This window comes from Triturus cristatus, chromosome 5_2 (genome assembly GCF_964204655.1).
Source record: "Triturus cristatus chromosome 5_2, aTriCri1.1, whole genome shotgun sequence".
In the NCBI taxonomy this organism is placed as follows: domain Eukaryota; kingdom Metazoa; phylum Chordata; class Amphibia; order Caudata; family Salamandridae; genus Triturus; species Triturus cristatus.
In genome coordinates this window covers 517,832,197-517,846,279 of record NC_140588.1, presented here as the reverse complement: position 1 = coordinate 517,846,279, position 14,083 = coordinate 517,832,197, and the positions used below count along the sequence as shown (strand labels likewise).

Here is a 14,083-nt window from a genome sequence, read left to right as displayed (position 1 = left end):
AAGTTTTTATTGTGCCTTCCCATTGTCATGGGAGTAAAATTGCAGATGACATTGATTTTCAACAATTCGTTAAATTGTTCTATAATCAAATGTATTCATAACCCAATGTTCAAATGTAGGCTTTTTAAACACAAGCAAACCTTGCTAATGTAAAACAGCTATAGTCCCATGCACTTACACATATAGGTGTACATGTTGCTGCTGAAAATTCAACTTAGCATAACTTCCATTTTTCACTTAGAATCATTATGCAACTGGTCATTGCAGGCTCCACTGTACACCTTACAGCTGAATTATTAAATAGCAAATGTAGCCCATAGGCAAGTTACAACGCTTTAGTCTCACATTTTAATACACAAGCCTTGTAGGCAGTGTCACAGAGCTACTTGTCAGCCAGCATGGTTGAAGAGTTTTGGGTAAATTTGATAATGCTGACTGTTCACCCTATCATTGAGGGCAGCTGCCACATATTTGAACAAATCAACAAAGCAGAGGTTGGATTTGAAAATCAGAGAGATAATGTCTCTGATGCACATGGCGTGCTTCCTGTGCTTTGGGGATATTGGTAATTTTTTCACGTCTATACCCACCATGGTTTATATAGTGGTCATGAACATGAAAAAGGCAGGTGGGCATTCCAATGTAGTTTAGAAGGGGTCTTGTGGTGAATGGGCCACTGTCTATGGGTGTCTGAAGGCAGAGCCAGCTCTCCATCTTCAGAAATCAGGAAATTAGGACTTAGCGGTGCAGGACTTTCCATGGTTTGCAGCGGATGTCCCCTAGCTGTCATTTCATAACTGAGGCTTTTGTCTTCTGAATTAAATCCATCCATATGGTATCAAGATCATTTTTTAATTCTCTAGTGTATTCAGTGAATGCAAAGGAGTTTCCTCGACTAGGCTGATCTAGGAGTTTGATTGTGCCCTAGGTTAGTGGAATAGAATTGGACTTTATGTGCAAATTCACAAAGATAGTGAAAATAAGATGATTCTTCTTTGATCCCGTGTTATGGCTCTGGTGCCTTTACTAGCTATGATGTATGACTTAGACTCAGGTCTGATATGATGCTCTAAATAGTGGTCATAAGTTGCTCCTTTTGAGTCTCACAAATATTGTACAAACCTAAAGCAAGGGATACTAAATATTTTTCTGCAAACTCTAATCCTAAACCATCAGATTTTCTACCGCTAGAATTAGTACTGAAACATGCAGCACAGTTTTCTAATACCCAGCCAACACACTTGCACCAGTATTTTCTAGCACTAGGTTTAAACGCAAGAAGTAAGTTGAATAAACAACCTTTTGAGTGTTCACTCCATTGTCGCCTGCAACCTGTGCGCCTTTCGTGGAGACATCCATGTTCCTGTCCATAGCCCTAAATTTACAACTAGTCAAAACCAAAAAATAAATGCAGAATTTACAGAATTGTGTATCCTGTCAGTGATCTTAAATATCTGCAGATCCTCTTACTGAAAAACGTAATCTTCCAAGAGTGCCCACAGTGCCCACTTTTTGTGCTTCTAAATTAAATAGTGCCATTCTTAAATTGAATGTGCCCAGGCAAATAGTCTTGCACAATCATCCAATTGTTTGGGCAGAACTGTTTGTTGTCGCTGTGGGAGTTGATATTGTGCTAGTTGAATCAAATTGCCATTAATGGGCCCATGCTCAAAATAAAAATGTTATAAATATATTTGTTTTTCAATGGGTATATTCCTGTACACTATCTTGTTGTATATTTCTTTAAAGTGCAATTATCTGTCTCTTCCTAAATCCCTCGTGTCTGGGTTCACCTACATTTTTTGATTGATTTTCTTTAACTCCTCTCTTTGTAGACATCTGACCTGGCAGAAGTCCCTGAAGAAGGGGATAGCTCATGTTTGTTGGATGTAGGCCGGCAACGCAGCGACAGTGGTGAGATCTTGTTAGTCTGGTGTTTCTGGTTATATTTTAATAGTAATCTGGCAAAGTTGCACTAAAGCAAACTGGAGACATGTGTTTCTTCAAATGTGATTTGTGAACTACTGAAACACCTTAGTACATGGATATTGAATAGAAAAGGATTCAGTAAGTCACATTGTGTAGGCTTGCATGTTTCATCATATGGACCATCTTTCTGTGCTTGCTACAACTTTACAATTTACTCTGTGCATGTGGATATCATGGACACTTTAAAGTGGTTGCCCTGTCTTCAACTTACAATCGGTTCTCTTTACTACAGCGATTACAAAAAGCAAGATTTAAAGGACCACGCAAATTAGGTTTTTGCTATACCAGAGTAGTTAGGAATTTCTACAGAAGTCCCATATGCACTCACAGGATGGTCATTTGAGCAACAATCACATTTTGGTGCAGCTCAGTTTGGTTTAAATGAGGAAAGATATTATCTGTGAGTTCAGATTTAGACATCCTGATTCATACAGTTAGTATTTGCAGAGATTTACCACTGAAGATGGACCTGTGGAAAATCCATTTGCATGATTGCATATACCTTTTTTACTTTAGGATTAAGGGTGGGAAATAGGCTGTGAAGGATTCATGCAACGCAACACTGGTGTGAATTCATGGTAATCAATAATGCTTTTCCACCCATGAAACCAATGTACATCCTGCAGAAGGAAAGTGGAGGTGACACCTGCAAATTTTATGAAGAATTAATAAAGAGATTGATCTACTGAAGCAACATTTTCATGAATTGGGCCCTCTGTCTTCAAGTACATGAGCACAAACATTTTAAACAGAGCTCTAGCAAATGTAATCACACTACGCAGTGGACATATTTAATAAGGTTGATGTGTGTATAATTAGCGACTGTAAGAATTTGGGTTCTTGGTTAAGAAGGGTGAATGCCCCACTCAAGCACCAACACAATCCTTATCAGGGTGAACCACGAAATGTCACTAAATTAACCTGGGCTGAACATTCTAGTAGCTTGCCACAGAGCAGTGAAGCTTAACTTAAGGCAATATATAAAGTATTTTTGCAGTGCACAAACAGTAGTAACATTAAAACACAACAAAAGAATAATCCCAAACCAATTTAGGAACATTTTGCAAATTTTAATGCATAAAATGACACCAAAATGTATGAAATCCAATCTGTAGAACCAAACCTGATTTATGAATCATTAATGTTTCTAGTGCAAAATAGTGCCTAAAAGATCAAACCGCGGATATATGGTCAAAGGAGAATTGGGTGGTGGCAAAAGTTAAGACTGCCCATGATGGAACACAGGTCTGATACATAGATGGATTGGGCCTGGTCTCTGCTTACTTTCGCAGCAGTAAATCCTGTTCAGCAGGACCTCCTGGCGAAGATATCTGGCATTGTGGAGCCCTTGTCAAGTACAGCCTGCAGCTTCATCCCACTGATCTCAGAAACATACTATGATATTTCCGTTAAAGTGGATGTTATATTTCAGATGAAAAATTGGACATAAATGAGACTTTAAGGTGGCTACCAAATCCACAGTTAATTTTAAATTCAGCCATGAAATGTTTAAATTGGGTGCCTTTTAACCTCTTCCATGCTCATGACGTCTCCCGGCCGTCATGAGTCACGATGGGCGTGTGCAGACGACGGCCGGGAGACGTCATGACCACGCCCGCGATTGGAATGTCCAGCACCCCGGCGCACCGCGGCGGAATTTGCGCCGCAGTGAAGAGGTTAACCCCAATCGAGGACTCCTTTAGAGGAGTGTAAGTCTCTCCATAGCCCAAGTACCAGTGGTTTCAATTATGTAACCTTTATTAGTTAATTACGGTGACATCTAGCCGTTCTTATAAAGAAACTTCATAAAGTTATATGTTGATTTTTTCCGGTATATTCATGTCTATAGGATGTGCCATGTTCCCCACCATGATTTCGGAAAGCCCCTTCATTAAACAGAAAGTACTCAAGCGTGAGGGATTTTCTTGGACGTCGCATTTTTCTAATTTCCAGGTTTCACTTTTATCACCTCCTTGGAAAAGTAAAAAACAAAACGGTGGTACTTTCTTCTCCACAGAACCCCTGGAAAGCAGTAATGCCTTTCTATGACTGGAGCTCCATAGGCAATAAATATTACTGTCTCCCTTTCCACTGATGGAACAAGAGAAAGCTACAGCAGCCCAATCTTGTTTGAAGAGGCATTTGATGATAACTCCTTCTCTGAGGGAAAAGGTAGATCAAAAGTGGCACCACCTCTTGTGGTGGTACCGACTCCCCTCATCTGCATGAGAAAATAACACTAACCTTTCTCCTCTGTTGACGTACAGGCAACAAAAACTCAATCCTCCGTAGTTAGATTAATGGAAGCAATGCTGACCATTTCTCCTCTAGGACATCAGTAAGGCGCATTACAAGCCTTGATGGATCAGTAGAGAATGGCAGTAGCTCTTAACTCTTAATGACAGTACAACTTCATGATTCCCCTCCCCATTGATATGTTTCCCATCCTTCTCTTGTGAATGATTAGAATGCCCCTCCTCCTTCTCTGGATCATGAATAGAATGTACCCCCTCCTCTTTTCGTGGATTCATAGAATATTTACTCTTTTTCTCTGATGAATCGCTTGAAGTTTAAAAGGAATGTATTTTAATTTGAGATTTTGTGATTCTAGGGATCCTATTCTGCAATGTATGCAATGTTGCACATGCTGATGTTATAACTGCAAAGGATGGCAACCTCCACGCACACATTTGGTATAACAGCACATCTTGTGCCTCATTGCACATTTTTTAAGGTCAGAGCTAGTATGCTGCAGCAGTGCCACATACAAATGAGGCCTTAATCTCCTTGTAGCGGCGCATTGACTAATCCTTTTGGATTACATGAAATTCCCTCTCAATTCCCGTAATCCAAATTTGGCTGTTGATTGAAGGCATCAAGAAAGTGGCATCTATACTGTTTTCGCTTACTTTGGAAAACGAGTTTTACAAATGTCACGAGGGTGCAAAGTCAGAGATTGCATACTCCCTGATAGGACCCAACCCGCTGAATACCAACATTAGAGACTTGAGGTGAGTGAGGGAGTGGCACCCATGAGCAATGGTGCAAGACCCCTGCAACGTCATACATCACTTACTTGGTGGTAGCTCAACCAGGATTGATCCAGCATACCCTCTGCAGTCTGAATAGTTAAGCCCCAAGGACAAAAATAATGGATATGTCCCAACATATAATTACTTGCAGTACAGCACACGTGTACTGCATCCCAGATGTGGTACATTGAACTCGTTCTGAATGCATACACATTTCCTGACAGTTGTTTGAACTAGAAAGATGGATTCTAAAAACTGAAATATAAAACTGGGACCAATTTTATTTTCGCAGAACCATCCGCTGCAAGTAAGAGAGAGAGAGAGAGAGTGTGCGTGCGTGTGTGCGTGTGTGTGTGTGTGTGTGTGTGAATACACCCACTGTAACTTTTGAGGCACATTAACGAACTGTTTGATCAGAATTAGATTTCTTTGGCGCACGGCCTTCAGAGGTTTGGGAATTAATTATGCAACGTTTTCTCCAAACATTTCCCTTGGTAAATGTTCATAAACCCTCCATGTTGTTTATGAAAACCATGAAAGTGGAACTTTCATCCAGTATGATTTCCAGTCACTTTCTCTGCTGGAGTACACACGTGCATCAGTATACTAATGCTTTGCTGGGCTCGGAAATATGCAGCATTCGTCACATTTCCTTTATTTTGTATTTTTGTCATGCAGTTCATTCTGCAGAGATATCTGTAAATGTTTATAAAGAACACTTTAAATATTATGCAGCATATATTTCTCAGACGGATGCACTGCAGACGTGCCTGCAAATCTAATCTTCTGTTATCTTAAAACAGCAGAATAAATGATTCCATAAAAACATGAGATACTTTTCTCACTTTCAACTATGTACTGCAGAAAAGAAAAAAACAAATGTGTATATAAACGATGCACATCGATGTTTCTTTAATTTATTTATTTGTTTATTTGAAGAGTTTTATAGAGTGTGAGCATGAGCCATCAGTGTATCAGACAGCTGTGCAGATAGCAGTCCAGTCATACATGAAGGTAAAAATGCAAAAGAGGAATAAACACACATCAATACAGGTAAAGTATAAAAAAGGTCTGAGTAGAATCACGATCCAAGGATGTCAGCCTGAAGATGGCCAATCTAGGTGACTTCAAGCGTGCTATTGGAGGAATCTACTCCGAAAGAGCAATTTTAGTTCTCTTTTGAAGGAGCTAGTCAATACTTTTTTCTGATTTCTGGATGCAGAGTGTTCCATATTCTTGGGGCTAGACCAGAGAAGGCATGGTTGTAAGTTTTCTTTTTGTTGAACTTCTGTGGTTTCAGCACTGGGGAACTGGTGCTCCTTGTGGTGCGGCTGCCACCAGATAGTTTGAGTTTTTGGGCCATGTAGCCATGAGTGTTGTAGTAGAGGGCATTATGAGTCATGCATGCTATCTTTAACTGGATCCTCGCTTCAAATAGGAGCCATTTTAGGTGTTTTAGGTCTGGTGTGATTTGGTCAAATTTTCTGGATCCTATGATGAGTCTAGCAGCTGAATTCAGTGTAGCCCTTAGTGGCGCCAGCCTTGCTTTAGGTAAACCTGCAACAGTAGCGATCCCGTAATCTAATCAGGAGATTACTAAGGCTTGGACTGCACACCGAAAGTCAGCTGGGAGCAAGAGTGGCTTAGAATGTATTCAATTGACAGTTGGCTCCCTTGATGATTGCACTGATATGATATTGCATATTTAAATGTTTGTCCGAAGTGATACCAAGTGATGTATACAGTCAATAACCTGTGGGGTGCAGTTCAGAGCTGTGAGAGGTATGAGCTATTCTTCAATGGGTGAATATTAGTTATGGGGTAAATCAAAAGGAATTCACTTTTGAGAGTGTAGAGCATGAGGTTATTGTGAGTTAACCATTGTTGGGTTTATAGTAGGGTGCAGTTGAGAGTTTTGATATCTTCGGGCAGGGACATTTTCACATACAGTTGAGTGTCATCCGTGTACATGTGGTAAAGAATGTTAGATTGTTTCAGAATCTCTGTCAGAGGTTCCATGTTAATAATGTGGGTAAGAGTGTGGAAGCTTGAGGCACTCCAATAAAGACCAGGTGATGTCAGAATTGGTTTGATTAACTTTGATTCTGTGGGCCCTGTTGTGAAGAAATTAAGTTTCTGTCAGCTTAATCTACATTTACAAATTCAGAATATAGTGGGGAGACAATCTCTAGGACATGCTTAGTAAGGGAGCAAGGTTTTCTATAGGTTAATCTTTCGATGTAATCATTAAATAGCCCTGCTGCTGGTCATATGGATCTCTGTTCGTGACATGTCCATCAATACAATGACATGATAAATCATTAATGACTTTTAGTACAGTCATATTTTTGTATGAGTTAAACAGTTTTATTTTAAGGTTTTTTAGTTTTAATCATTTTATTCAATAAGAATTTGTCTTTTAATAATCGGCATTAGAAATTAACATAGTCCAATAATTTATATTTACGTATAAGGTTAAATCATACATGAGTCAAAACATTAGTATTTATGATTATAATGCAGCAAGCATGTTCCATTAAAGAAGTTCCATAAACTAAACATACTAGGATGAGGTAAAAATAAGGTTCAGCTCAGATACTCAATAAAGAGTTCTGATGAGAGCAAATCAATGCATAAGCTTAAAGCCTCTCCGTGTCAAACTGGAAAGTATTCTCAGCTCGTCATCTGCAGACTATCAATGAAAATAAATCAAGCATCCCAGATGAAGAGAAGTATCAGAAACTTAAATATGAGTCTCCTGTCAGAGAATAAGGGAAATGAACCGGCTACTGCTCTAGGAACATGCACTAATATAAAAACACAATATTCTATATTGCAACATTATTATCTTCCGTCTTCTGCGCCTTCTAATAGAATTTGAGTAAACTCCTTGGAATATGCAAACTCCCCATTTTCACATACTGGTATGATAGTCTTTTAGACATTAGACCTTGAAAAGTTACATCATTTGCATTCTGTGGTCAAGACTGTTCTTCCCATGACTCATTCTTCCTTTTACCTCCTCTCCTCCCAGTGAGAACTTCACTATCAGTTGTCTAATACAAAAAAGGTGCCTATTCACTAGCTAACAGAAGGCTTCTGGAAAACTACAATATCTGCAGCAAAGAAAGAAAAATGTCTTGTGCAACAGAGATTCAACATGCAAACAGACCTTTTGATGTTAATGCATTATTTTCAGCTAACATGGCATCAACCATTAGGCTAACTTTAATCAGCACTTATTTACTTCACTTGCAGGCTTATATTGTTAGATATGATTGCCTATTACACATTTTTGTGTTAGTATATGTGCCATTTAAAGGTAAGTTTTGCACATTATTAATAAACAAGCATTTTTGTTTTTGCTCTTGCATTATCAATGGCCATTCTATTTTTACTTGGGAAGTGGATGATAATAATAATGATTATATCAATAATAAAAATAACAATAACAAGAATAATAATAATAATAATAATAATAATAATAATAATAATGTAATCTTTATTTGATCTTACCAAATAGATCATAAAGATAAACACATTACAAAATACACTATATTAAGAAAGATCAGATGATAATACACAAGATAAAAACGTGTTAAGACATGTTAAAACATACCACAATTTGACACCTTTCTTAAAGTGCTTCACCAACTGGTACGGGAATGTTTAATTTGGCGATTGGGGAAAGGTGCTGTAAAGCCCTAGACATAAGGTGCAATTGTGAACTGAGTTAACCTTGAGTGCAATAGGATTTGCATGAGGGCCCAGTGAAGTTCACATGAAGACAGATGCAGTTCAGGTCCCAACCCAATAGACAAGGACCCTATTTGGGAATTGCAAAAGCAAGCGATAGAACAAGTCATAAACATGTCACAAACCATATGCCTCAATAGAGAGGAGCTTACAGGGCCTTGCTCGATTTTTCCAACTCCTTACCTGCCAGAGATAGAAAATTCACAGCCTTACATGCTATTTGGATCGGCGGTCCCTCCCCAAACGTTTCTTCCGGGGTAATAGCAAAGTCGAACAGATGCACAACAGATGAAGCAATGTTTCACTGCGATGTCCGCAAAGTCAACACTCTGTGGTGGACCAGGACTGTTCACATGCCAGGGTTAGGTCCTTCAAAAGAAAAATGTCCAGCCTAATTAGTCCCATTGGTGAATATCTCATCGTACACACTGTCCGATGACGAGGAACGCATTTTATCTAAGGGACTCTCTTTCATACCTACAGCCCATCCAAATGATTTTGACATCAGGGTCGAACTGCATGCTTTTTTCAGGAAGATCCGTTTAAGATACTTCTTTAAACAGTCCCTGTCTACTTTACCACACTCAGTTACAGGATTGAGGATCCCTTCCACCTTTGTTCCACCCGCCAATGCAATGACCAGCAAAATCTTGGCGTACGAGAGCATGGTACTAACTGATGTCATGAAATTACTAGCCACTCACAAATATACCATCCCAAATACTACAAAACTGGAAAGGGCGGCTCTTATTAAATTGAAGAACAATAGAGACATTGTCATAAAGGCCGCCGACAAAGGTGGAGCCATCGTCATCCAAAATACATCAACATATAAAGATGAAATTTTGAGACAGCTTCAGGATGGAGTCAGCTATTCCAAATTACGATCTGACCCGACTAATGCCCTAGCAGAAGAAATTCTGAAAGTCACTACTGAAGCGTATGGGCAAGGTATTCTAAGTAAACTGGAGTTTGACTACCTCAACCAGAGACATCCTCGTTTACCCACCATATACACCTTGCCCAAAATACATAAAGATCTCCAGAAACCGCCTGGACGTCCCATCGTGTCAGGATGTGGTTCCATCTTGGAACCTTTATGCAAATATGTGGATGTTTTCCTGAAACCACTGGCGGAAAACACTGAAGCCTACTTAAGGGACACGATGCAGACAATCAACCTGGTTGATCAATTAGCCTTTGATCCCAACGTCCAGCTACTAGTGACCTGTGACATCGTGTCCCTCTACACAAGTATTCCACAGATACCTGCTTTGGCTGTGATTAGAGAAGTTCTGGACAAACGACCAACCCCGATGAGAGTACCAACGGAGTTCATAATCTCACTCTTGACGATTGCTATGAACAAGAATTTCTTTGTTTTCCAAGGAGAATACTACGTCCAAACCAAGGGCGTAGCCATGGGGGCCGCCTTTGCTCCAGATTTAGCAATACTCTATATGCATCACTTTGAACGGTCGTTCATCTTCAATAACAATCCATTCTCTAACAAGGTTGATCTGTGGAGACGTTACATCGACGATATTCTCATGATTTGGAATGGGAATGCGGCGGATCTGGCGAACTTCCACGATTGGCTTAATCATTGTAATGACAACATTCAGTTCACCATACACTCCGATGCCAATGAGCTTCCTTTCTTGGACATTAAGATTTACAGTGAGGACAATAAACTGCACACAACACTGTACCGCAAACCTGCCGAACGAAATTCCCTACTAAGATACAACAGCCATCATCCTCGTGGCCTAAGGGATAATCTACCATTTGGTCAGTTCTTGAGGATCCGCAGAAACTGTACCAAAAAGGATGACTATTTCAGAGAATCTGAAGATCTCAGTAACCGACTAACCACTAGGGGTTACCCGAGGAGGCTGATCAAGAGGGCTCGCAAGAGGGCTTGGTACAACCCGAGAGAAACTCTCCTAACACCCAAGGTTAGACAAGACTCGGCTCTGCAAAGAATGATTTGTGTTACTACTTTTTCAACACGTAGCAACGCAATCAAGAAAGTGATTAATCAACACTGGAAATTGGTAGCGGATGACATCGACCAACACACCCCACCTATGCATTCCTTCAAGAAAGCCAGAAGTGTGAAAGACTATGTAGTTCGGTCTTTTCTTGAAACAGCTACAGTGCCAACCATCCAAGAGATTTGGAACTTGCCACCGGTGTTGGGGCATTTTAAGTGTGGTCATTGTAAGGCCTGTGAATCCACTGTTGTCACCAAAACTTTCTGCTACAAAGAACACTCGATCACATTGAGCTCATTTACCAATTGCAACTCTACTCATGTTATCTATGGCATCATGTGTCCCTGTGGACTCTTATACATTGGACAAACACAACAAAAAGTCAAATCTCGCATTCTGCAACACCACAGCCGTATCAGGTGTAATGTAATGGGTGCACCCCTTGTTGAACACTGTGTCCTAAAAAATCACAAGCCTGATGATCTCAAATGGTTGGTTTTGGAAAAGGTGAAAGTGGGCCCCAGAGGCGGTAATCTCTCAGCTATTCTAAATGTAAGAGAATCTAAATGGATGAGTAAAATGGACACTGTAATCAATGGATTAAATGAACTTGATGGTAGCTATGCCCAGTTAGCAGTCCTCAGAATTTAACTCCTTGGGCCAGCCTATGGATTTGCCATTTCTTTCCTGTATCATCTCATTGTTTGTCTACTAATACTATGAATATTTAGTTCATTTACTCTCTGTAGGAACTATTGTCATATGCGATATGATCCGGTGATAAACTTTACTTGATATTTGACTGTTATATTTAAATTACCTATGAACATCGTTTACTATTTGCTACTTTAGCGTGTATATACATTTAGTTTCTCTTTGTTGGAACCACAACAGGACAATTTTCACCCTATAGAGAATTTTGCCAACCACAGAATTACGTCCACCGCTCCCGTTAATCCTTCCAACCAAAGTCTGTTTTCTATTACACTGAGTCACCGGCATCTAGCGCCAGCACGGTAACGGAGATCACGTGTTGATCTCGCGTCTTATATTTAACCTACGATCACTCGGCTCGTTTCCCCTTCTATCCATCACACGGGACCGGAGAAGCAGGGTAAGAGCATCGCTGAAACTGCGCTCAATCTGATTACGGCAATGCTCTATACAGTTTGCCTATTCAACTCCCTGACAATTGTATAGAATTTTGCATATAGTGCTGTGTCCATCTTTGACTTAAGCCGCTTTTTCTAACTTTTGACCATACCTTTGTTTGACACGGTCCTACCTTCCGTGGTGACCGGCCCCCCCCCCCTTTTTGTTATTATTTAACACACTGTAGAACCCTCGGGGTCCTATTTCTTAGATCACGATGCTTTCGTGATTCTGACAGCAACGCGCACATTATGGGCGCTCTTTCATGTTTTTTGATATATGCAGGTCCTGTCTGACTTCTGGTTGTTAATTCCTCTCCCTCCCTCCCTTCCCTTTACTAGATTAATTCCCTGATGGTGAATCAGTGGTGACTCATCCCCATTTGCCTTACTCACAATGGATTTCTCTCCGGGAGTGCTGATCAATAGGAGCCTCCTGATGTAATTCGACAGCAAAGCTCTTCTGCGACTCAGTAAGTTCTGCGCTCACCAATGAAGCGAACCTTTTTTGAAATTTCTATCTCCACCGTATCCATTAACTCACATATTCGTTGTAGGTGGATACGTCTCATTTGTCCCGCTTCTGTCGTTACCCTCGAGGAGTCTACTACCCTCTACCTTTGATGATCCTTTGACATCTCAGAGTCCTGTCTTCTGACAGATTGGGTAACTTGTTTTTTAAACCTTTTGATTAGAATCTTTTTCCTATTTATAGATCCAGTAGCCTTACGCATGTTCAACTTTGTTTTTTAGGTGCCCACACACACCCCCCCTTCCACACGCACTCCAGTCCTGATGAAGACCCCATCCCGTAAGGTCGCAATGAGTACCTACATGCCTTAAGGGGTCGAAACGTCGACACAACATCTTTGCCAATATTATCACCAGTTCAGGATGTACTGTGATTTTCTTCATATATATGGCTTTTTCTAAAAATTTGTCGATATTTGATTTATGATTTGATCGGAATGTAAATACGGCAGTGAATTAATTTTGCCTACAAATTTGATTTTGTTCTCAATGCATCCAATTCTTTGTATTCACTTCCTTCCAAATCCTACACTTCATCACCCACCTCCCTACCCCCATTCCTCCTTCCTGGGCACTGTTATGATATTTCAATATTGTCTGTACTATGGAGCTCAGTCATAACTATTAATTTGTGTTCAATGTGATTAAATAGGCATTTGAACCTCCCCGAAAAGTTTTCTTGGTACATTGTTTGTTTAATTGTTTCATATTGAATGATTCTGTATACTGGGACCACTGTTCTTATACTAATTAGTCATTAAGTCATACTTCTTAGACTCAGAAATTGTGAGGAGAGATATGGCTGAGGGCCCGTAATGTGTATGAGGGCAAGACAACGCACGCATGCCGTTTGCTCACCAAAGTGGCCCTATCTGTGATGAATGATTGAAACTTGACTGCTTTATTTGCTGCTTGTTTAAAAACAGAGTATTCCATTGTAGTGCGCCAAGCCTCTTCTAATTGTAGTTCTGCTATTGACTGTTGTAGTATGGAGGACACAGATTTCTTGGCGTGTAAGCATGTGGATGATTTAGGCTCAACTCAAGATTATATGACTTACAGTTTACATTTCAGAAACTAGATGCAGTAACTATCCAGAAAAAATCACTTTACATAATTTCCCAAGACAGAATCAACGTAATTCATGAAATCACTTGAAATCATTTGTCATACTTATGCAAATCTGTGTTCATCCTCCTCCAAGTAAAAAAGAAACAATTTGGCATTATTAGACAGCTTGGATTCTGCTATTTAATCAAACCAATACCATGGGGCATATTTCCTGGGCTCCTGTTTCCGCAATGCATAGTTGTTTATAGTGTACTGTGAAACGTCAAGAGAAATGGGCGCTGACAGAGAAAACATTTTTCCCCATTGCAAAATCCCTTACTCTACATCTCTTACATTTTTTTTTATTGGTTTCTTATATAGTGCTAGCTCAAAACTCTTGAGGGCGTCAAAGCACTTTATAAAGAACTTGAAACATGCACTTGTAATCTGACAAATTTAGCACCATGTAACATAGAGAGGGCAAATGTGGGACATCAAGGCAGAACAAATCAAAATATAAAACAAAACTTAAAATAACTAAATATCATACACACTCCATGATACAGCATTGGTATGC

At 39.8% G+C, this 14,083-nt stretch overlaps 1 protein-coding gene and 1 long non-coding RNA gene across 2 annotated transcripts in view; both read left to right on the top strand.

Annotated features, from left to right (window-relative positions):
• STAC (SH3 and cysteine rich domain) overlaps nucleotides 1-14,083 on the top strand; it is a 943,669-nt gene that overhangs the window by 671,520 nt on the left and 258,066 nt on the right. Inside the window, exon 6 of the mRNA XM_085607561.1 lies at nucleotides 1,836-1,914. Coding sequence (XP_085463687.1) covers nucleotides 1,836-1,914 — 79 coding nt within the window. The remainder of the gene's footprint in view (nucleotides 1-1,835; nucleotides 1,915-14,083) is intronic.
• Nucleotides 5,961-13,125, top strand: LOC146823242 (uncharacterized). The gene is made up of 4 exons (XR_014962156.1): nucleotides 5,961-6,035; nucleotides 12,268-12,398; nucleotides 12,483-12,591; nucleotides 12,679-13,125. It is a non-coding gene; the product is annotated as an uncharacterized LOC146823242 (long non-coding RNA).